Source organism: Spinacia oleracea, chromosome 2, assembly GCF_020520425.1.
Source record: "Spinacia oleracea cultivar Varoflay chromosome 2, BTI_SOV_V1, whole genome shotgun sequence".
NCBI lineage: Eukaryota > Viridiplantae > Streptophyta > Magnoliopsida > Caryophyllales > Amaranthaceae > Spinacia > Spinacia oleracea.
The window spans coordinates 51791050-51816906 of record NC_079488.1 but is presented as its reverse complement, the minus strand read 5'-3'; the positions used below and the strand labels follow the sequence as shown (position 1 = coordinate 51816906).

Genomic DNA, 25857 nt, shown 5'->3' with positions numbered 1-25857 from the left:
CAGCCGTATTTGGGTGGACAGTGATGCAATAAATGTAGTACAAGCAACAAAGAATACGAAGAGTGGCTTAACTCCTATCCACTTGATTTACGATGACATTAGAAAGATGACGGAAACATTTAGCATATTTGACGGACACGTAACATAATAGCTCATTTGGTGGCAAGATGAGATACTCATGATAGTATTGAATATATTTGTATTAATTCGGCGGGGTGGGCCTGTAGCTCAGAGGATTGTAAACTAAAGTCATCATTTAATAGCTATTTTGCTTCTGCTCTGCCACGAACTGGAATCGCAATAATATCACTACGACAAAACTCGATTTGAAGTAATAACTAGATTAGATCCCGTGCACGCACGGATTTTGATTATTTTTTTTCACAAAATATTTAAATAAATATCTCCCAAACTACTACATAGTTATAACATTTTTAACATACTCGTTTAAATTTATTCATCTAATATGCATATTTAAAATTCTAATATGGTAATTTGACTAAAATATTGAATGATATATTTTCCATTATTAATATAACAATTTGACTAAAATATTACCAATTTAGAATAATTATTATTACGTCGTATCTATTATTGCCACAATTTAAATTTTATTTCCATACATAAATTGTTTATAAAAAAAAGATAGAGAATAAAAATAAAATAAAACAGATACACTTTTTGGGAAAGTGATTTTTGGTAGGAAAAAATCACACTGGAAATTGACACGTGTCTTTCCTGATATTTGTTTTAATATATAGTAATAGAATAGATATCTTCCCCTTAAAAGAAAATAAAAATATAACAAAATATACTTATCTCCAAAAGCCAAACGCAGTCGTTCTCCAAACGCCATTTTCCAATTCCAAAATTCCAATGCTTCTCTGAAACCCTATTCCGTTCGCCATTAACAATTCCTCCTAACAACATCAATGGAAGACACAGAAGGGGGTTTAAGCTTCGATTTCGAAGGTAACCTCGACACTGTCCCTAATATTCCCACTGCCTCTAATCCCGTCATCCAACCCGACCCAAATGCTGCCCCTTCCGCCGGAGCCTCCGTCCCAACCGGTGGGTCTGCCCCTGTTGACCAGGGATCAGGGCAAGGTAACCGCCGCAGCTTCCGGCAAACCGTTTGCCGTCATTGGCTTCGTAGCCTCTGTATGAAGGGGGATTCTTGCGGTTTCCTTCACCAATACGACAAATCTCGGATGCCGGTCTGCCGTTTCTTCAGATTGTATGGGGAGTGCCGTGAGCAGGATTGTGTTTATAAGCACACCAATGAGGATATCAAAGAGTGCAACATGTATGTTAATTTTGTCACAATTTTCACTTTTGTCTGTTATTTTTTATGTTTACTCGGACTTGGGTACTACTCAAGTACTCATGTCCAACTGTCCAAGTGCCTGACTTTACTAATTTGTGAAACATGCCATGATTTTTGCCAAAAATGAAAAGCGTATTTGAATCCATACCCACGTCAGAAGTGTAAAAGAATCCGTTATTGGGGCTTGAGGTGAAATGAAGAGTCTGATCAACTTCGGTTATTGTTTATGTTATTCTTTATGGTTCGATAATAGTTTTATTATTTTGAATTTGGTTAGTGTTGAAGTACGGGGAATTTAAGCAAGATAATCATTTTGCATTGATGGTTCTTTATTGTATATGCTTATATTAGTGCTACTAGTAACTTAGTAAGTGATGTAAATTGGGCGTAAACCGAATTCCAAAAGCTGAAGATATATGCTTTTATGATTGGTAGGAACTTTGCATTGAAAAAACTAGGGTTTACAGGGGAGAAAGGATAGAAAAGAGAAAGGACGATATGCTCAAAACCTTAGGTAATCCTCCATGACTCATTGGTAATAAATAAACACTCTTTAGAATTGATTTATATAAATGACAGGAATTCTTTGGTGGTATTGAATGTATTTCTTGATAAACCTAGGAAGCACATCAGTAACTAAGTCAAGACTAACCTTTATTCTCCCAGTTAAAAGAGCCTTTGTTTAGATTGGTAATTCAACGGTGACGACGAAGCACAATTTTTTTGGTGAAAGGGCTCAATTCCTTTCTCCATTGGACACTTAGGTATTCCTCCTCCATGACCCATTCAAGAGCCGTATGGGTTTACGACTTTGGTTATTATGAAATTTGTTACTTTGTTTACTTATCATCATTTCAAGAGAGAAATTAAGGAGAGGAAGTCGAATAAGCAATAAAAGAAGAAGGGTATACCCCATTGCTACTTATTGAGTGGCTAGTGTGTAAACAGCTAAGGGGGGCTTTGGTTTACAAAGGGAAAAGGGAAAGGGGGATAATTGGAAGCTAAACCTTAGATTTACCAGGTTGTTTGTTTCAGAAATAAATAGAAGGTTCAATGTTCAACCGCTACATTTTCCTTCCCTCTACAACCACCACCACCACCACGGCACCACCACCACTACTGTCCTTCGCCGTCCATCCTCTTTCCCTCGTGTTTCCGCCGCTGACGGCACGTCCCTTTTACTCTCGTCTTCCGCCACCGCTGTTATTCCTTCCTTCTCTCTTTATCTTTTTTTATACAAATAATCTCTTAGATTTGGATTTTTTGTAACTTCTTGTTAATTGGGGACTTGGGGTTGTATTTCCTCTGACTGGGGTGTGAATTTTCGGTGGCAAGGGTGGGTTGTCAGTGACTGGAGTGTGATTTTCGGTTGGTGTAGTGGGATTTCGGTGGCTTAGGATTTTGCAGCTGGGATTGTAGTTGCTTTAGGTGGTTGAAGTGGTTTTCGGTGGCTAGAATGTGGTTACCGGTGGGTGTAGTGGGATTTTCGGCAGTTGGGGTTGGTTTTGTGGATGGTTAGTGGGTTTCGTGGTGGTTGGTAAGTTTGTTGGTGCCGGTGAGGAAGCAACGGTGAAGATGAAGGCGACGGGGCCACGGCGGTGGTAGGTTGGGCGGTGGCCAGTGGGTATACGGTGGTGTATGGTGCATTATTGGCTTCGGGAAAGAGAATACAAATGCCAAGGCGGGGTAGGGAGTCATTTTAGAGGAGTTCTGGACTTTTGGGAAATGAAGGGTGTAAAGGGAATGACTAAAATTACAATATAAACAACAACAAGGGGAGTTAGCTCTGCTCATTCTCTTTCCCTTTCCTGAATTTTCTTCCAAGTGTTTAACAAAATTGTAAGGGAATAACCTAAACTGTTATCGCTTTGGCTACCTATAATATGTTATCTCTCTGCCCTTTTCTTGGTGAAGAATGTCCGTGTATGCGGTTTAATTTGATTAGAGAATGGTAGGCATAAGGAGTATTAGTTGTAAGAGCCAAGTAATAAGGGGGTCATTTATGTTGTTGCCATAATCTTAAAGAGGGTGCTTGGCTAAATTTTAGGTATGAGTTAGGATATCAAACATTCAAACCCATAGTTTTTATGCTTGAAACCTATACCTAACCAAGTGTTTAGTTGCATCATAATAACAGACCACCCCTCCCTCTTTTACTACTTTTCTCTTTCCTCACGTCTCCATTTTCTTTAAACCTTGTCCACCTCCTCTTTTCCTTGTACTTACTACCTTTAAAAGAAGTTGGACATTTTCAAATATTTCAGCCCTTTAATATATAGAAAAAACTCGTAGGCATTGCATGGTGATAACCCCCTTGAGCCCCTCATGAATCTCTTTAACGGATGATACTCCCTTTTTTATTAGTTTCAAAATCTTAGCAAGAAGGTGGTAGGGGTGGTCAAGGTCGACTTGTCAGTTGGGGTGGAGAGGGTAGGGTTAGGGGTTTAAGCAAGAAGAAAAAAAAGAAAGAATGTATCCAGTGTATAAAAAGGCGCGAAAAAGGCGCGCCTAGGCTCTAAGGCGCAAGGCGTTTGGAGCCATCGCCTTTTATTGTCTGGACGAGGCGATTTTGATGAGGTGCACCTAAGGCGCAAAAAGGTGCACCTTGAGGGGCAATAAGGCGCACCTTGAGGCGCACCTCCTGAGGAAAACACCATTTTTTCACATTTTTTTTTCACTTTTTAATAGGGCGCCTCACTTCAATGAGGCGCACCGAGGCGCGCCGGGAACACCAAATCGCCTTGATCCTTTTTATACATTGAATGTATCCCAAATCTAAAGAGGGAAATAGGCTGAAAAAGGTCTAACAACCGAAAAATCGGCTGCTACTTCAAAAACTCTTGGCTTATAAGGTGCTTCCCCACAAAAGTATAAAATATCTTCATAACTTCTTTCTAAAAGGTGCAATCCGACTTAAAATCCTTCTTTAATTTTTGTGGTAAGTGACAACATGAAATGTATGCATCTCATAATCTACAATTCCTTTTTCTCCAAATTTATTTCAGAATAAGTATATTTTCTACAGAGTAAGAGAAGCTGATTAAGTTGCCTCTACTTTGTAGTGGTTGTGATTTCGTAGTTCAGTCAATCTTTCTATTATTGGCCCTTACAAAAAACATCATCTGTGGTAGCACTGGGATAATGATAAGGCTATACTATACACATTTAAAGCCGTCCTTTTTCCTACTCGATGTTTGAGCCTCGTGACTGCGTCTACATGTATACATAGCGTAGAGATCTAGTGAGAAATTTCTTAAAATGGTAAGGCTGAAAATATTTTTTGGTTTTCTTGCAAAATGATGCACAATCTGTTAAAAAAATGTGCATAAGAAATTTGAGTAAAGTAAAGTTGCACATTTAGTAAAAAAGTATGCATATTCAGTTCTTAAAATATGCACATAAAAGTCCTTATTTCAACACCTTTCTCATTTGACCATGATCTCCTCTCTCTTTTCCCCGGCCTTTGTTTTGAAACCCCGAAGTGATTTGATCGTAAATGGCTTATGATTCAGATGTATATCGTGCTCTAGTTCCCAACTAAAAGATCTAGCATTCACTAGAAGAACACATGTGTCTGGTACAAGCCGTGCAGCCACGCTATAACAGAAGTTATTATGTTAACGTTGTTGTTTCTTAAAGGCATTGTATACTTGGCATTTCTTTATTTCATTTTTTTAGTATAATGAAATATTGAAATGTCTGCAAATTTTATTATTTGCTAATGGTGTCACTGATCTTAGGTACAAATTGGGTTTTTGTCCAAATGGGCCAGACTGTCGTTACCGACATGCAAAGCAGCCTGGACCTCCGCCTCCTGTTGATGAAGTCCTTCAGAAGATTCAGCAACTCACCTCTTACAGTTATGGTGCATCAAATAGATTTTTTCAACAACGGAATACAAATTATTCTCAGCAAGCAGATAGATCACAGTTTCCACAAGGTACGAACAGCACAAATCCAGGTGTAGTCCCAAAACCTTCGGGAACAGAGTCCTCCAACATACATCAACAATTGCAGCAGCCTCATCTTGCTGGCCAGGACCAAATACAAAATCTTCCAAGTAATTCATCCAATCAAACAGGCAGGACAGCGGCTCCACTGCCTCAAGGGATAACTAGGTGTGTCCAGAGTGCTAAAGTTTTCTATTAGGTTTATGATTCAAATTATTGTATGTTATGTTTTATTTGAGGGATAATATTTTTGTACAAGCTGTAGCTTTGCCTTTGCACATATAAAAAATATATCTGGAGCCTGACATATTTATATATAAAATTGTTCCACAGTTGCTACGCTTAAATGGTGAAATATGTTTAGTTTCATCTCATAATTGCTGATATTTACAACGTTTCTATGGTCCAGGATAATGGTCTCAATTTCTTATCTTTATAGTAAAGAACCCTAGTTTTCTTTTAGTGTGATACTCCCTCCGTCCCGGAATACTCGACCCGGTTTGACCGGCACAAAGTTTAAGGGACTTGAATTGACTTATTTAATTTAATAGGTAGTAGTTGATAGTGGGGTATTATTTTAATGTAGTTAGTGGGAGGTGGGTTAAGAGGTGGGGTTGGGGGAGAGTAGGGGTTGAATTTTTAATTATTTTTTGTATGGAGTAGGGGGTAGGTGGGTTAATAGGGGTGGAGTGAGAAATAATATAATAATGTTAGAATATTTCCGATTTTAGAAACAGGTCAAGTATTAAGGGACGGCTCGATAAGGAAAACAGGTCAAGTATTCCGGGACGGAGGGAGTACTTTCTAAGGATATATTTACCTATATAATTGTTTGAGATACTGATCTGTATTACTTTCCTGAACAGAAAAATACAACTATCTCTAATATAAAAGAAATCAGTTATTGGAGTGGGCTACAAAAGGGATTTAGTCCCCTCTTTGTTAGTGCGTCGAACCAGTAATTTTTGGGATCTTTAGATGAAAGTGAAACTAATTGGTATAATGTTCCCATAATAGAATATTTTTCACTCAACATCAACAAATGAAAAAGATATTGGAAGGGCTAGGGGAAAGGTGCAATCCTATATGTTTCCATATAGGGAGGGACCTGTAATTTTGAAGATCCTTAAATGAAAGTAAAAGATAGTAATTTATCTTCATGTTTTGGCTTGTAAAAGTAGGATGAGTATTAATGTATTATTTTTGTGTAACCTATTCTTTGGTGGCCATTGTAATGGTGATGATTAGTGAAAACAAGACATGTTGAGCACCTTTTCTGACATGTTTGCTTTATTTTTTAAAATACTCCGTAACATGGCTGTTGTGCTCGCCCCTTTGTTCATATTTTCTTTATTAATTAGATCAACAAGGGAGGGAGGGGGAGTGTGCATTGAGACCTTATGCAATTTGCCTTTGGTTGTTGGCTGGTTCCTTTGAAGCTACACTTAACTTGTTCCATTGAAAAACGGGTCCAAGATAATGGTGTTTTGCTAAAATGTTAAACTTCTAACTTTTTCTACAGGGGATTAAACACTTAATAGAAAGATTACTACTTAGAACGTCTGATAGTAGATTGGCTTAACAGCAGTGTAGTAGGAATTTATTTTCATGAAATAGCTAGGGCATGCTGATTTTCTTTGTCCTTAAATATTTCCTATCATTTTACTTTGCCTTTAAATATTTCCTATCATTTTTTGCTTTTTTTTTAGTCGCATTGATTTACTTTTTCAGCACACCATTTGTGTTTTGGTGTTAGTCCTCTGAGTCTCATTTAATATTATTCTTTTCTTTACATCAGGTGCAAGTTCTTTGAATTCTTTATTATTATTAATTAATTAGGGGGCAGGTGGCGAGTGGGGGAGGCTGTACCACCTTGGTCCAATCTTGCTTGTCTAGTAACTTCTTGTAGTCCCTATACTTCATTAAGTTTGGGCGCCTTTGGAGTTATATGAATTTATTAGAACTTTCTTTTGGCTTGAGGTTGGAGAGAAGTGGTGATATCACCTTCTGTGTCGGGAACGTGATCTTTAAACCTAAACAAGACGGAGACTTGGGTTCGGGTAGGTTGAATTCGACAAATATGTAACTCAATAATTTTTCTATTGGATGGGTTTGTTAAGATTTTGTGGTTGTGGTTGAGCAGCTGTTTTCACCATATCCTCTCCCCTCTAAATAAGTTCTTCTGGTTTTTAGTTGGGACCGTATTTTTCCGAAAATCATTTTTAATTTCAGAAATTTATGGGATGGTGATATTATTTTGTTTGTCCCAAAAGTTTTTTTTTATAGGACCTTATTTCGATACTGCACTATGATTATTTGACCAACCTCTTATTTCTGTATACAGAAATGCCGTTCCTTTCACTTCCAGTGGGAATAGGATGCCCACTTAATTTCATAATATGACTAAGTATTATTTGCCAATTCATGTGTCAAGTTGCCACATTAAGGAGGTAGTGACCTGTGTAACATTGTTCTTTATTCTGTTTTGGGATGTGGAAAGGTGAAGTCCTCCTTTATTGACTTGTTAATGTTGTTGAAGCTGAAGCTCTTGACAGAAAGTGATAAAGTGAACCAATGCATACCCTGTTTGTAGGTTAGAAGTTCTAGTCAGATGATGTATGCATCCAGCTGCATAATGTGGAGGGCAGGGACTTGGAGACTGGTAGCCAACTAGCCACCTGTTCTATGTTCTAACACTGTTCAAGTTTTTTTGCGTGAACAGCCTTAAAAATTTCACCCCTAAATAGTGAGTGGCTTTGTTAGTTCTGTGCATTGATCCACGTGCTATATTGTTGTTATCGTGGTGATTTTTTTAGAGGATGGTGTTGATGTTGGTATTGTTGTGTATAATTGTTGTGTAGCCTGTACTTGTGCAGAGTTGTGCTACTGCCTATCTCAAATCCTCCTATTATCAATTTTTTTATACTTTGAAAGATATTGCCGATATTTTTGTGACATAGCAAGGCTGCTATACAAGTAATATGTTGACATTATGCGAAATAAGAGCATGTTTTGATTTACCTTTAAAGCAAACTCATCTAGCTTCACATGGCTCTCAGACTCTCTTTCTTGCAGCATGGATACTTAAACAAGCATGTTCAATGTAAGTAAAGACGAAACAGGGGTAGTAGGGATTAGAAGGGAAAGGTTTAAACAAATATACCAGATAGTGTATGTGGTAAATGGGCATTTGTGTCATTTCAGCCGCATTCCCCTCCCCCCCCCCCCCCCCCAAAAAAAAATCTTGGATATACTTTCTTCATTGGGATTCGTGGAATACAGGTATTTTATTGTGAAGAGCTGCAATCGTGAAAACTTGGAGCTATCAGTTCAACAAGGTGTGTGGGCTACTCAAAGAAGCAACGAAGCCAAACTGAATGAAGCCTTTGATACCGTTGAGCATGTTATCTTAATCTTTTCTGTCAACCGTACTCGACATTTTCAGGTGGGGCTTTCAAATTTCTTTGTGGTAATTTAAATGGTGATGGGTTGGCCAGGTTTGCAGACCTTACAGATAGAATGCTTAATTTACATGTTTAGGGCTGTGCAAAGATGACATCAAAAATTGGTGAGACTGCTAGTGGGGGAAACTGGAAGCATGCGCATGGGACGGCTCATTATGGGCGGAACTTTTCTGTCAAATGGTTAAAGGTACTTGTCAAATGTTATTTTTATTTGTTAAGGGCATAATGTGTATAATTTAGTTATATACTAGATTACTAGTTGATGAAAAGTGTGCGCTGTTGTTTCTTAATGAAATAGGCTTGTGCACGAGTCAATTCATGCAAACATCAAAACCAATGCAAACCATATAATATACAAGTTGGAAAGGCTTCTTTTATAATCTTGTTACAGTATATCGATGTTCGAATAAAATTCTTAATAGACTGGAAATGTCAGGGCCTTAGGGGGAGAATACATGGAAATGCAACCAAACTTATCGGAATGGTACTTTGTCAAGACATCCTTATGACTAGGAAGAAAATGGTCTCAAGAATTATAGAGAACTTTTTCCTAAAGAGGAGGCTTTGGAGGGGATTGACGAGTTGGTATGGGGACAAGACAAGATTCTTTAGTGAAGAGCTTTTGTATTCACCTTGAAAGAATTTTATCATTGTTCCTCCCTGTTATTTGGAAGACTAAAGCTTATCTTAGAGCTTTTTTCTTTACTTAGGTGGCTAAGATTTCAGCTGAGGATGTTATTAAGTCAAAGTATTTTTCGCATTGCGAGTCTTTGTAGTTTGTATCTTAAGGAAGAAGAGGATGTTAATCATCCTTTATTCTTTTATGCTTGGGGTATCTTTCTCTTAGGCACTTGTCTTTAGCCTTATTTGGAATGAGCTTGGTGTAAGCTTTTGTAGCGAAAGATGCCCTTATAGCTATGGAAAGAACAATAAGAAAGCTTGGCTTATAGCTATGGAAAGAACAATAAGAAAGCTTGGCTTATAGGTTTAAATGGGAGTTCTGTTGAGGAGAGAGAAAGTGTGGAGGAAGGAGAAGCAGTTGGTGCTGCGATTAGGCAACCTTTCATAGGTTAATTAAACATTGAAAGGATCTTTATTTTTGCCGGTAGTTCTGCTAGTGTGAGTTAAATTTACAGCAAAGAGTATAAATTGCTGTTTCCGAAGCAAAGAGGAGGGGGAAAGAGGATGAATATGGGTTTGGTTACACTATTTTGGTTTGAGAAGAAATCTGTGACGATCTTTGTTGCACATGAATCAGGTTTACTGTTCTCATGGTGGATTGGAATAGATCGTCAAAGTCGGTGGCGGGTGGGTGTGGGGATCGGGGGAGTTGAATGAGTCTGCATAGGTAGTTGCCAGTAGGAGGGTGGGGTGGTGGAAACTCCACCTTGAATTATCATTTCTATTCCATTCTTTCTCCTCCTTCAATATCAAAACTTTAATCTAAACGGAATAAGTAAGAATAGGAAAATAAAAAGGAAGAATAAAGAGGAAGGAGAGCGAAAAGCTTGCTGATTTTTCAGGCCATTCATGGAAGACATATTAAGGAAGAACAGAGGGGAGGGGTCCACATTTAATGAAATTTACCTGTTAGGTTATTTAATTAGTAAGACTGTTTAAAGAAGGCAAACTATATAACTGGGATTATTCATAATACCGTAGTTGAGATTAAAATGAGAATACCGCCCCATATTTGAAGTTATTCTTGTTAATTTTTCCTTTCCTTTTTTGTATTATTTCAAAGTGTTGATAAATGATAATTTGGTAATTCGATTGAATTGTTCTCACTTCTCACGGTCTGATTTCAATCTCCATGAAGTTACTACATTTTGTCGTGATTTATAGGTTATAAAGAAATAGGTAAACATGGACATTGTTTATTTTTTGAGGGAAAGTAAACATGGACATATTTTTTTTTTTTGAGGGAAAGTAAACACGGACATTGTTTGTCAGCCACTAATTGAGGAAAAATGAAGGCGGAAATGCGTTTGGGACGACATTTTGGGTAATTTCCGTCAATGATAGGGTGGAGTGGCAACCCGAAACCCGAAAAATCTGGTCTAACCCGAAAAACTCGATCTAACCCGAAAAATCAGATATAACCCAAAAAACCCGATCTGATATGAACCGATCTGATATCGACCTGCTCTGATATCGACCCGAAAGCTTGACACGAATCGACCCGGCCCAATTATATAAACCCGAAGTAACCCGAAATCAAAATGGACCTTACCCATACCCGAAACCGCCCCGAAAGACAAGTAACCCGAAATGACCCAACCCGAATGGACCAGATCAAAATCCGATCCACACGACCCATAGTTGCAGTTGTCATAGTTGGAGTCGTAGTCGGGGTAAGACTTAAGAGGCGATGAAAGTCAACTAGTGGAGAAGCATTTTTTTTGAGATAAAATAAAAATCAATCTTAAAAATACAAAATAAAATAAAATAAAATCATATGACCAATGAATATGCCACGTGGCATTTAAACCTTATTAGCATATTAGGTAAAGTTAAGAATCATTTAAAGAAGGAACCCCAAAGTTGGGACTACTCTCAGTTAATTGGATTGTTTAAAGAAGATGGGTAATAGCTGGGACCAATGATACATGGAACTTGGGTACAAGCGGAACGTGGTACGGGTACGTGGAACGCGGAACGTGGCCTCTGAAGCACCTGGAACGTTGGTCTTTAAATAAAAAATAGTTGTGAAATTAATTTGATTTTTAAAGTTAAAAGTTAAAAGGAGTAGTGGGTAAAAAGGTACTCCCTCCGTATTTATTTAAGGGATACACTTGCCTTTTCCGGCGGTATTTATTTAAGAGATACACTTGCCATTTTTAGTACCTTATCACCCCACCATCTAATTAAATAATCTATCTAATATATCTTATGTCCCACCACCCTATTAAACAAATAATTTCAGAACTACACCCCACCCCCCACCCCCAACCCCCTAAAATGACATGGTCCCCACTTGTTTTACCTATTAAAATATCTACCCAACCCCACTTGTTTTATTATTTTATTTCATTCAATTGTTCTTCTTAATACCCGTGTCCGGCCAAGTGTATCCCTTAAATAAATACGGAGTGAGTAAAATACATTTAAATAATAAATAAATACTTGGTATGGTAAAAAAGGCAAGTCATGTGGGGTCCCAGAAAAAAAAGAAAAGAAGTAAACTATGAGTAAATAATCACGTGCATTTTGGAATGGCTTTAAAGATTCCCATTAAAAGTCTTTATCAGTTTCCCAAGATTCCCATTTATTTTTTTCATTTTTAAAAGGGAAACCTCGTGACCAAAAGCCCCTAAGATCTTGTAGAAGAAAATCTTATTTTTCTCCTTCAATTTTAATTCAACAAAACGGGTCGCGTTTCAACCACCTTCCGGGATGAACGAACCCGGTTCGTGGAACGTGCCAACGTACCACGTTCCGTGTAACACTGGTTCGGACCGATTGCGTCAACTTTCCTTAAATTTCAACAATTATATAATGAAAGACATTATGGTCAAGGTGAGTATATAATTAGTGTAAACAGTCCAAGCGATGCATTTGTTACGAAATGGAGGAAGTATAACTCATGGACTATGTGAAAGATGATCAACCACTTCTTGAAGCTCATACTACGGGCCTCCACCTCCAAAACAGGAGGTGGTACACACACATCTCAAACAAGGCTAAGTGTCAAAGGGTTAAACTCACAAGGACTATGTCAAAGATGATCAACCATTTCTTCCTTTGGGTCTTCAGTGACATATTTCATAAACTACAACTTTATGAATAATATTTTCTCTTATGAATATCCTGGTCAAAGCAAGAGACAAGTTTTAGAGGACTTCATCTTGTTAAATATCATTAGCAAGAAGATTTAATGAGAAATCAGAAATCTCCATTAAGAGTGTTACAAGAACTTTAGATAGGAATCTGGCTCTCATATCATGGGGTTAAAAAATTTCCTTTGTCGCCATTCTTTCTTGCCCAGGATGACCTCTTTGAAGAAAATAAATGTTATAACTGTAACACCCCCGATTTACTAACTATAATTAAATAAGAATATGAAAGACTTCATAAAAATTGTGGAAGCTTACACCTAAATCGGAGGTATTACCGCCACACTTGACCACATTGTCAAGTGCTAAGGCTAACAAAACTATAACTATTACAACTCGTCTACTAGATGATGTATTTACAACTTTATAATTGAAAAGTATTAAAATGTCATAAAAGACTAAACGATAGAATTTGAGCTCCTTCAACTTGTAATTGCGATCCTTCACGATCAATCTGCTCCAGTCAATGTCGTCCGCTCACTATAGAGCCTAGAGGACAAATTCAAAAAGGGTCGTCGCAGGGCCACCATAAGAAAAAGAAATGCCACAAACACACATAACAAATAAACACACACGTCAGCATTTTGCTGAGTAATCACCTGAAATAAAAACATACTAGTATAGAATAATAAATGTTCATGTAAACAATGTAGTACGAAACTACACTTCAAGTATAGTCCCAAAAGCATACTTAGCTCCATAGTCTATAGATACTCTAGATCTTCTTTTCAACTGAACCTCAATATATTGATATAATTTTTTTCCTCTACTAAACATATTTAAACCAATAGGTGCCATGTTTGCTCTTTGTTTTACGCCTAGCCTTGGACTTGGGTAATTTGAATAAATAAACCAACAAGTATAAGAACTTGAAACTCTCAATAGCTACTAGAAAGACTCTCTGAGTCAAAGTCACATTTGGACCAAATCCCGCTATGGGGATATTAGAAAATAATAAAGATTGTATCTTGCTCCTCTACTAATGGTTATCATCTCATTACCAACATGTGAAGGACTAAGGTCTATAACGCTGAGCCTTAAACCAATAACATAAAAATTATTCTCAACCTTTTCTCATTTTCTGATCAACATAATCGGTACCCAATTAGGGTTAAATAACATACTTCTTAATATTGGCACAAGATCCCAAAATAATATAACTCATTTAATTCAATAATCACTCCTTTAGGATAATCAAGCTAGTACTCAAGTATAATTGCGACCAATCTCAAACTAAAAACAACCGAACTTCAAAAACTACATAACTCAATGCCAACCCAAAATAACAAATTAAGTCTTCCACGACTCTACTCTATTATACAAAACTAATAACGCTATTCAACTCCACCGTTACTAATCACAAAGATACAACACAATTGGATCAATAAAGATATAAAGGTAAGATATATTGCACCACGTATAGGAAATCATGGACATCCAGAACAACTGAGTAGCGAACATATACGACACAATTCCAACATTATTCGTGTAAATATCCAGAATATTAGTAGAAACACCTCCAAATCGATTAAGCGTGTGTGATTACACATAGTAATAATAATTCACACTATACGAATGACTCGAAAAGACTGGGTGTGCGTGATTACCTTCCCGTAAAATAAAACACAATACCGAAAATCCAAGCGAGTACAAGAATCTGGTGGCTGCTTCTCCTTGTTAAACTGATGGGCATTATATGAAGATAATAAGAATCATGCGCATAACAATATGACTAATGGGTATTCTGTTGTTGGTAACTTTGAAAAAGGGGTAATCACATTGCAATTATGATCGAAAGGCTAAGTTTGTACAATTGTATGGGTTTGATTTTGATAGAAGGTTTTATGAAGCTTTGACCCACAAACTCACAAGAAGGAAGAAAATGACGGCAAAAGCTAAGAAAGTAATTAGGGCTAACGGAAATACGGAGTATGTAGTACTTATAATAAGGGTCCTACTAAATTTAAAATAGCTTTTTTAAACTTTCCAAAAATATTAAAAGAGACTTAAAAAAAAGGAAAACCATTTAATAATATTTATAACATTATTTTCGATATAAAATATATTTTACGAAATCATAAAATATTGGGTATTACAATAACAGTGGTAAGATGGAGTCTTTCTCCCATTAAAAAGTCCTGAAAAGGCACATTTTAATTAAAATGTTTGACATTATTTGCTAATACCTCTTCAAAAGTGCTCCCTCTTTTTATATATTTATTTTAAATGCATCACTTGTATGGGCACACAGTTTTATGAGGCCCATGCGAAAAGTGGTGCAAGTGGACAAGTAGATAATTTATCTATTAAAGTAAAACAACAATGGGGACCATGATAGAGATAGCATGTGAGAGATTGTGGTTTTTTTAATTATTTAAGTGGAAACCATGAGATAGATAGAAACAACAAAATATTTTGAGTGGGGATTAATGAAAGGGTGAAATATCAAAATATGGTAGAAAGTTACCAGATGTAGAAGTGAAGCATTTTTTTTAAAATACTCATAAGAAGCAAATGATGCATTTAAAAAGGCGTAGGAAGAAACTTCCTTGGGCAATCTGTTTTGGGCTAAATCAAGAAAATTGGTCATCAAGGTTTGATATATCATACCAGACGAAACTGTTCTTAGACGAAACTGTTCGTAATATTAGATTTCTATTCACCTACTGTGTGAGAAGATGAGACATTACTTTACCATGCTAGCCTCTTAATATCATTGGGTTGACAAACTTCCACAATGCCTCCTCAATTGCAAACCTTCAAAGCCAATTTGCTTATATGTGACACACATCCATTGTATGGAGGATCCTTTTCCGTGACCTCCAATATGCTTCAGGCGAGACACTTCTTCCTACTTAACCTAATGAAGGCTCTTCATTGTTAGTCATGCAGATAGTTGATTCAGTAACTGCATTATGCAGGATAATGAACATGGACATTAAGTAAGAAAAATGTTAGTAGAAGATACAACACTTGCTATTTCCTCTTAATGGAGCACCTTCTAAGACCCAGAAAGGAGATGAGAGAAACTTTAACCGAAAACAAACCAAAAGTTATATTATCTCCAAATTTATAATCTCTCAAGAGTCTCAACTGAAAATGTTGTACAAATTGAACATAGAAATATGTCACGAGAAACATCAGTACCCTCCCTTAAATATACAATATATTCATTCCTCTCCAGCCATATTCTCCAAAGGTTTGCTAACGTTGCAGTTCACATGAATTTTATTTTCCTTCATCCTTCCAAACTCCAGAAATCTAATTTGTACTCTCTCCGTCCCAAATTACTCGTTACACTTATATTTGCACAAAGTTTTAGGTGATAAGTGCTTGTTTGGTTATCAATTGTTATTTTATTGAAAAAGTACATGTAATAGGAGTTAGTGGGGTATTTTTTTAATTGAATGAGAGAGGGTGTGGAGACAAAAAAATATTTAGTGGGAAGAGTGAGACAATATAATAATTGTGGGGTAATTCCTAATTTAGAAGTGTAACAACTAATTTGGGAAGGACGGAAAAGGAAAGTGTAACAAGTAATCCGAGATGGAGGGAGTAGCTAATGCAGAGGACAAACCCAAGACCCCTTAGTCATCGTAAAGAGTCTTCTCCATTGAATAAGAACAAGTGAGCAGTGCTGCTAGCTTGAAAAAGCAAGCAAGTTTCTGGCGAAATTCTGTTGGAGCGTATCATTTGTACTGCTGATCCTGCCATACCAAGAGTCCACACAAATACTCTCACCTCAAGAAGAACCTTGGCCTTCTAGATATCATTTTTATTTATTCATAGGTACTTACGAAACTGTGATGAAGGTTTTAGCTAATGATGGGAGGCATCTCTTATGTCCGGACCTTTTCGGTAACTGGAATGTGTATAGGTTCAGTAGAAGGTGACGATTGACAAGGGGGTTGGTGTTCAATCTAGACTTTAAGAAGGCTTAAGACAAGGTATATTATATTTTTCTTGGTTTGCTGAATGATGCCTGAGACGAAGAGGCCCTGTTAGGGAAGATTTATGTTTCCCACCTCTATTTGTGGATGATGCTTGATTATTCTTGGTTACTAGCTTGTATATATTCAAGCAGGTTTTGTTTCATATACTTTATTTGGTTAGTTTTTAAAGTTATTTAGGGATGAGGACCATCAAAGAGCTTGTTTTGTCACAAATTCTTATTTATAAGTGGTGTACAATATTTATTGTACACCAGAGTAAAAGTTGACTCAAAATTCTTAAAAGTTACCTTTATATATGTAAAAGTTATCTATTTTTTAGTGATAAAATTTTTCATTTTAATAAAAATTAGTTCTTCGAGATCACTAATAATGTATAAAATTAATCATGTAACCCTTTAAAATGTTTATCTATCAACTTTTTATTTTTATTATATAAAAGTTACAAAAAATTAGGCTACAAAAAACTGCATAAAAGTTATCTTGGTGTATATTACCTTGCTGCAGTTTTTGTCTTTAGCTTGGTGCCATCAAAGAGCTTGATAAGTGGAAAAGAGTCTATTTCTCACCTACCGTGATTCTTTATTTTCCAAAAACAAAAGCACTCTGAATTGTTTAATTGGCAACAAGTCAGCACCCTGGTGACATGTTCTTTTCATTTCCCGCCCCTGTTTTTAACCTCAGTAATAGGCAAAGGTCTTAATAGAGTATGTCATTTAGCTTTCATTTTTAAGATGCTATGTTTTTGTGTGATGCAATGTCTTACTTCCACAAATAAATATTGCGGTTTGTTTCTAAAACTTGTTCAACCTATCCATTTCAGCTGGCTGTTTTATAGGTATATATTCATGTATAATAATGACTTCTTGCTTCATTGTTGCAGTTATGTGAGCTATCTTTCAATAAAACTCGGCATTTGAGGAATCCGTACAATGAGAATTTGCCAGTGAAGGTATCTTCATGGATATGCTTAGCCAACAACAGTACTGTATTTTTGCTTTTCTATTTTTCTCCCCTGTCTCCTGCTTTCTCTTTTCCTTATCCTTCCTCGTTTCGCCTCCTATTTTATTGGAAACGTTTTCTCATTATTCAATCAATAGCTGTCGGAAAAAGCACACATGGGGAGGTTGTTCAAGAACAAAGCAGCCATTGACGCCTAGAAAAACCAAGTCGATTTTGCAGCACTTTTTTTAACTATGCTGTTGCAATTAGATTGCATACTAATGGCTATCTAGTTCCTTTTGCAACCTACACCGATTTCTAAATGAATTACTCCCTCCGTTTCACAATAAGTGCAACACTTTTCGTTTTTGGCAACTTCAACTAATATTTATTCTTTCTCTTTCCTTCCACTTACCCCACTTACCCCATTTTCTATTCTTTTATTACTACCTTATCTTTGTTTAATATATCAATTACCCACTTGTTGAATTATACACATCAAAACAAATAATTGCATTAACTCGTGAAAAAGCAATTGTTGCACTTATTGTGAAACAGAGGGAGTACCAAACTTTATTTGTTAAAAGAAATCAGTCACTAAAGTAAAATAATTGTAATACGGAAGTTAAAGACTTAGACTTTGTTCTTGACTACAGTTAAACCTGCTGTCTCTTCATCAAAAAGATAAGGTGATCAATAGTATACTGAAGGTATGATCCGAAACACATACTTTAGAACATTGAATTTCAATGATGAAAAGGAAATTATCCAATACATGAAAAACCTTAATAATGGCCACAATGTGCAATGCAACACCTGTGAGATGCCATTTCCAGATGTTCATGGTTGTGTCGCGATTAGGTTTGGTAACATAATGGATGTCACGGCCGTTCATGGCTGTGTCGCGATTTGGTTTGGTAACATAATGGATGTCACGGTCTTATCTTAAATATGTTTTCCAGGACGGCTTAATTTATGACCTATTATTTTGATTCCTAGGTGGCCAAAAGGAATGGAAGTTAATTGTAAAAGAATGATCCGTGAAATGGACTGATAAGAGCTTTTAACCACGAGCTTCCGAATTGTATTTAAGCTCTTGAACCAAAAGATACCAAGGATCTTCCATAGAGTGATAGAGACTAACAAAATGAGCCGCTAGTTCATAGACCTAGCTTTCCATATTATGCGGCGTAAGGATCTTAGATTCTTCTATATAGAGAAAGTAAGATCAGAATGACCTGGGACCACTTTATGTTTTGGGAATCCTTCAAAATAATGTTGGATTTCTTCTTTTTCTTTTTGGTTACAAACAAAGCAAACAATACCCAATGTAGAGGGACAATGTCTCACTGAATTACTAAACAATACCTAACTTTACCTCCTTTGACACACTGGAATCACACATCTTCCTTACCTTCTCTATTTCTAACTAGAGCCACCAGTTTCTTGATTTCTCTTCTTTCTCTCTTGTTTCCCTCTCTAGACGACCATTAGATTTTCATCTCAATGGAATATGGTTATGGAAATTCACAATGAAGAATAAAAGTCACTGTCGTCTTTTGTTTCATGGTTTTGGAAGTTATATGATTTAAAGTGAGTCATGAACTAAAAAGTAGTAATACCTATAGTAATGACGTTGATTTTGAAAACTGTGATGAAAAAGCTGGGAACTACCTTTTGTTGTTTCCATATTTTTGTTGAAGAACAAAAAACTGGAAACAAAAAAAATATCGAACTGGCCTTAAAAGTGGCAATGTTGGTTGGTGGATGTTTGGGATGGCGTGAAATAGCAAATCTAATTTTGTAGATCTATTATTCTAGTCAACTTTGGTCTTCGTATTTGTGGAACATGAGAGGTGGGTTTTCGATGGTGGCGGGGTTAACGAAGGTGTTGATGTATGGCGTTGTATTTTTTAGGTTTAAAATTGTTATGATTGGATGGTGGTGGGGTTTGATTGTGATGTACAAGAAGAAACTGTTAAGCTTTGAGTTTGGTGGCAGTTGGGATTTTGGGCATTTTCCTTTTCTCCTTTGTGTCTTTGAGATTGGTGCATTGAGGGTGGTGTGGTAGAAAATGTTTGATGGTGGTGGTGCTTGGACTTTGTAACGAAGATGGGAATGGGTGAGGTTGTAGTCATGGTAATGTGTTAGGTGGTTGAGGTGGGGGGTTTAGTGGTAGTGGTGGTTGTGGACTTTTGGTTTAGGACTTTAGGCAATTTAAGTGAGGAGGTGAGACAGGTGGTGCGTAGGGTTGGGTGTAACTGTACGAAGGAAGAGGGGGGGGGGGGTTAATTGATTGGTATGGGTGATTAATTTAATGGGAAGATTGGGAATTATGTAAGTATACGCCAATAAATTCGCACATACAAACTTACAGAAACAGTTTGGTTGCAACTAATATGGAATTTCTGCAAATGGGGAATGTTGCAACTAAAAAGAAATGGAGGAAATATTTGATTTCTTCTCACTTTCCCTTTGTGGATTGTCAATGAAAAACTAGACACTTTATCTGGATTGTCAAGAATAAAACACAATTTGCAATAAGACTTATGAAATAGCCCTACTGAATTTCCTCTCGTGTTTGAAGATATTTGAAGATTACATTAAAGGAGAAGAGAACAGAAGGGAGAACTAAAAATTTACGTTTAGTTGTATGGTTTAATTTGTAAGAATTGAGACAGTTACTTGTTCGCATAGCTTATGGGTAGCAATTTAAAATGAAACAGTAATTTTATTTGACGGTGGGGAAAGTAAACGAGTCATGTGTTCCCTTCGTCAGACAAAAAACGTCCCATTTCAATTGAAGAAAAATAAACAACTCCCACAACCTAATTTGTTTTATTCACTTCTCTTGGCAAAACCCACAACTAACACTTTGCTAAACTATGTGCCCAAGAGAAATGAGAAGTTCTTTTCCAAGAGGGAGTATTATGGAGTCTTCCTGTCTGTGGCAAGGAAAAAACATTGCAGACACGGACATGGTCTACAAAGTAGCTTGTGACGGTTCAATGGAATAAATTGTGGCTAACTCGATCAGGTTAAATTCATTAATGGGTTTTTAACCTCATGTGCTTCTTTATTTTTGTATGACCAAATATATCGTAATATTAGTGGGTTTTATATTTGGTAAGCAACTACTTATGTAAATTAATACTTCCTCTCTTTCTTTTATTATTGCTAACATTTCTTTCTGGTAGTTAAAAAATCACCAACTTACACTGTACTTTTTCATCGGTGTTTTAGAAAATATATCAGCATCTCTGTTATTTTTAGATACTTTTCATTGTGTATTTCCAAATACAAAGTTTTTATACTTTATTATTAATACCTAACATGGAATTAAAACTCAGCCGTTCCGTTACGTAACGGCCGTTCTGTAACCTATTTTGGATTTACCGTTCCGCGAAAACCCGTTACGTTACGGTTTGACAAAAATCACGTCTTTCTCCCCGCGTCATCCGTTACGTAACGGTTACTCGCCGCGTTAGACATTTTTTTTCTCCGTTACACCGTTCTTTTACATATATTGGCCATTTTTTTAAATTAGTATGAAACATGATATTTCGAGTGCTTATTTGTTCCCAGAATATAATACTCACTCATATTAGGATAGATTTGGTTATATTGTGTTGATACAATACTTTTTAGACTAAAAATGTAATAATAAGGCTTAGACATGTTAAATGTGGTTTTTTTCGAAAAATTCACACCGCGTCAGCCGCGATCCGTTCTATTCTTCCGTTATAAGCGGTTTCCGGGATAACGCGACCGCATCCGCTTTTTTTTTCTATGATACCTAATCAAAGATATCAACGATCAATGATTTACATGAGAGATTGTGAAAAGAAAATGTTGCCATATTGGAAGGATGGAGAAAATACAATGAAAATGACAAGAGTCTAACCCTACCCACCACTTGACGATGGCACCTTATGACCGAGAGATAGAGGAACTCATTTCTATGTATAACACCCCCCCCCCCCCCCCCCCCCCCCCCCCCTCCCCACCTATCCTGAGACGAGAGGTTTTGTGTTGGCTTTAGCTTTGGGAAGGCTCAATGTGAATGATATGCTCCAAAGGTGGCGGCCAGGGATGGCTATATCACCTGACATTTGCCAGACTAAGGCTAATAAAAATGGTCTTGCTTACATGTCTTCCTTCACTGGATATGAGTTGTTATCTTTGGAATCAACTCTTTGAAGTTTATGAAGAGGCTTGGGCAGACCTTATACAAGAGTGGTCTCAGATTTTATTTGCGCTGGTGGTTACTTTGGCGATATGTGATAATGGCTATTTTGTGATGTCTCTAGTAACTTTATTTTGCTTTTGTATGTCCTAAGGCGGCTAGGGCTTGTTGACGTTAAGAGGAATTCGGCTAACTTAGTTTTGATTTTCGGTTTCTTTCCAAAGACACCTTGTCTCCTTGATATACTTTCTGTACTGTTTTTTATAATTTACTTTTGCGTGTAAAAAATTGAAAGAGACAAAGTATGTGACTCATTTACTATAAATCTTTTAGTAAAATATATTCGCCAATTTTGACAAAAAAAATAGACATGTCAGGTAAAAGCATTCTAACATGTTGGAAGGTTGTGAATTAATTGCAGCCTTCTGTAATGGAAACTCCAAAACCATTACAAGTAATACGCCGTTCTGAAAACTGCGAGTTTTAATTCCCCTTCCTTTTTTTTTTTCATATCCTCTGCATAAAACAAAACCAAACATAGAATTTGGCCTTTTTGTTTTCCTGCCAAACAAACTAGCTGTTATTCAGAGTGATGATTTCCTTATTCCTATTAATTGTGGTTTCAGATTAGTAGAGATTGCCAGGAGATGGAGCCTTCTGTCGGGGAGCAGTTGGCTTCCTTGCTTTATCTTGAACCAGATGGTGAACTTATGGTATGTCAGTTATTTGGATTTGCTAACCTAGCGTGAAATTGATAACTGTTACCATTCATAAGTTTCTATGTTGCATCTAAAAGTATTGCATCTCTTCTCTGTTGGCAATCTCATGTCACATGATCTGTGGAACCTGGAAGAATCTCTGCTCTTGGAAGACATTATAAGATGTATACAAAATTGATAAGCCTAGATGGACACATGGACCCAATTAATCCTGCACATTTTGTCTGAAGTCAATTGAAGTGAACTTGAGTCTCGGGCTGTGTCTGAATTGAGTCCCAATTTTCGAGATCAGCTGTGGGTTGACTCTTATGTTACTCGGACTTGGGTACTCATAGGTTGACTCAGAACCATGCATAATGTTTATTTCTTCCGGACATCAATAAGCATGATGTATTCTTTTCAATTGCACTAAACTTTTCTAAATTGATTGGGACTAAACAAAAACTTATTTTAATGTTAAGCTTTCTGAGAACTGAATTTCCGAACTGAACTTAGCTTTCTTGAACTGGACTGAACTAGAATTATTAGTTGTTAATATAAATTGAAAAGAATTATCAATACCATTGAGAAATGGTTGGATAGTTTAGAAGTATATCTTATGATTGGGAATCCTTTTAGGACAAATGAGGATTCCTGGTCTTTTTTTGATAAACCTGTATCCTTTTCCTTATGAAACAAATTCCAAGTTATCATCCACTATGTTCTGATTATGGCTCCTTCCTGTTCTATCGTCTTCTGTCGTTGCATTGCACAATATGCTTTCAGCAATTGCTCTGAAGTCCAGGAGAGGGAAGAAACCTTTTGTCTTTATTCTCTCTCTCTCTCTTTTATTTTTTTTTCCTGGTATCTCCTATTGCCTTCAGAATCTCATTCCATTGAACTTTTCTTCTCATAAACGTGAACATTGTCTCTTGCAGTCTTTCAAAACTATTGCTCCCACCTACATGATCGAAACATAATTCTGATTTAATCTTTCTTATCACCCATTCTTGCTTTTATTACCTTTTTTATTTCGTTACAATTTTCTGGTTCCTCTCCCCCAAAATTCACCTACTGCACACTTGAAAACACCAGGGATTAACGTCCTCCATGATTTAAAGACTCAATGTGCAGCAAGGCAATAGGGGTTTTACTGGTCTGGAGTTTAGGCTCAAAACGCATGCGTGAAATATGCGCCTCATTGAATTAAGTCACTATTCTTTAAACTAAGGAACATGTGTGTGAAAACAGGTAGCAGATGGTGAACTATGGTAAAATGATGCAGCCTCTCTGCCTACATTGAAAATGCCTCACCCAGGTATTTCTAAGCAGTAGGGTATCCCACTCTCATCCTCTTATACCCCCAATCTGTCAGTCTCGTAAAGGGACACATAAAACGTTATCTCTTCTGGATATCCAAACCTTTCTTATGCTAAAGCTACTGATGTAGCATTCATGAATTCTACTTATGTAGTATTGTTTGCAGTTTAAAAGTGCTCAGAGGAAACAAGTATGCGTTTCTCTATGTTTGAAATTCCTCTTAGAGGCACATTAGGGATGTATTGAATATAGATGCAACCCTCTGGCTATTTATGCTTAACTGTGATTTCTGAGAGAATAGCTTATTCTATAAGTTTGAAAATAGTGAATGTTTAAATAAAATTCATGTGGTTCGCAGTGGTGTATTTTCCCTTATTTTGTGAATGGTTGCCTTTTTTATTTGCTGGTTTCAGTTGATTTAATTTTTTTGCATATAACTCTAATGTTTTCTCAATTTCTTGTACAATTTGTCAGGCGACTCTAATCGCAGCGGAATCCAAGCGCGAGGAGGAAAAAGCGAAAGGAGTCAACACAGATAATGGAGCTGGGAATCCAGACATAGTTCCTTTTGACGACAATGAAGAGGAGGAAGAGGAGGAAGAAAGTGAAGAAGAAGAAGAAGAAGAGAGTTTTGGCCAGGCACCTGGTGTTGCTATTCATGGAAGAGGAAGAGGAAGAGGGATGATGTGGCCGCCAAACTTTCCTATGGGTCGAGGCATACGTCCTATGCCAGGGATGCGGGGTTTTCCTCCTGGCATGATGGGGGTGGATGGGTTCGCGTATGGACCTGGACCTGGACCTGGACCTGGACCCGACGGCTTTCCAATGCCTGATCCTTTTGGAATGGCTCCTCGCCCTTTCGTGCCCTATGGCCCAAGGTTCTCAGGTGAATTTACAAATCCGGCACCTGGTATGATGTTTCCTGGTCGACCTTCACAACCTGGTGGTGGATTTGGGATGATGATGGGCCCTGGGCGTGGTCCATTCATCCCTGGAGGAATGGGTATGGGTATGGGTATGGGTATGGGTATGGGTGGGAGAGGTGGTCGGCCAATGGGTGGTATGCCTCCTATCTTTCCTCCCCAACCTCAAGGTAGCAATCGGGGTCCTAAAAGGGATTTGAGGGGATCTGGTACTGGTAATGGTAACGGTAATGATTGGGGTGAGACATTTGGATCGGGTCCAGATCAAGGGAAATTGCAGGATATGAGTAGTGGTGGACGTGCTGATGACCCATCATATCAACAAGGTGCTGAAAAATTTGTATCTCGAAACAATGTGACAAATGATGAGAGTGAAAGTGAGGATGAGGCTCCTAGGCGGTCAAGACATGGCGAGGGAAAGAAAAAACGCCGAAGTGTGGATGGTGATGTGCCTGCTTTAGACCCATAATAAGGGATGTTACTACATATTACGTAGTGTGGTCAATTATGGATCGTTTCTGTCAACCCCCCAGGTATATTTTGGCAAAGCGACCTACCGTACTTATTCCAGCTCTACCCTTTATCGTACTCAAACCCTATAAGTAAAGAATAATAGATAACTTTTTGTCTCGTAGTTAGAAGATTTCAGGAATTTGTTGATGTACATTGTATAAATATGAAATATGTACACGAAGAGGTAATAGATACAACATTAGAATGTTGCATTATTTGGATGCTTAGTTGTAAACATCAATGTATCATTGTTATTCATGGGTTTTCTGGTATATTTGATTGTACTACTTCCCATCCACTTTGGTTGTTCGGAGGGACAGTCACTCCTTTTCAGTTTCTTAAAGGGGCCTGCTAGCAAATAATTAAAACTTATTAAAGCATCAGCAGTGGTACCTTAAAAACTACAAGTAGTTGTAGCTTTCCATTAGCTACAAATCTAAACTACAATCTTTGTAGTTTACCATTGCTCATGCTCCTCCTTAGCTACTCTATAGAGTACCCAAGACCACGGAACAACATGTTTATATTATTTCCCCTCTATAGCTTTCTTTGCACAAAAGATAATTTAGTAAAAGAAAAATAGGAACATAAAAGTAACATCATACTTGGAAATTAAAATGTACGCAGTATATTCTCCCAAACCAAAAAATATAAAATTAAATAGTTATATCATTCGGAAATTAATATTAACAGTTGGTTTAAACACGGATATTACTTTTATATGTACCAAATGTTTGTCTTGCTTGTG

General features: G+C 37.1%; 1 protein-coding gene across 1 annotated transcript; it reads left to right on the top strand.

The window, feature by feature from the left end:
• Nucleotides 1-661: 661 nt before the first annotated feature.
• LOC110804806 (30-kDa cleavage and polyadenylation specificity factor 30) lies at nucleotides 662-25381 on the top strand. Its single transcript, XM_022010413.2, has 7 exons — nucleotides 662-1306; nucleotides 5068-5445; nucleotides 8560-8722; nucleotides 8818-8928; nucleotides 17411-17479; nucleotides 22282-22368; nucleotides 24148-25381. The coding sequence occupies exons 1-7, from the start codon at nucleotides 933-935 to the stop codon at nucleotides 25063-25065; spliced, it is 2100 nt and encodes a 699-aa protein (XP_021866105.1). The 5' UTR covers nucleotides 662-932; the 3' UTR covers nucleotides 25066-25381.
• Nucleotides 25382-25857: the final 476 nt, after the last annotated feature.

Bases quoted from the DNA above. Each gene is read 5' to 3' on its own strand.
- LOC110804806 (XM_022010413.2), top strand. From the start codon at position 933: ATGGAAGACACAGAAGGGGGTTTAAGCTTCGATTTCGAAGGTAACCTC. The intron at 1,307-5,067 runs GTATGTTAATTT...CACTGATCTTAG, and splicing joins GATATCAAAGAGTGCAACAT to GTACAAATTGGGTTTTTGTC. The intron at 8,723-8,817 runs GTGGGGCTTTCA...TTACATGTTTAG, and splicing joins ACCGTACTCGACATTTTCAG to GGCTGTGCAAAGATGACATC.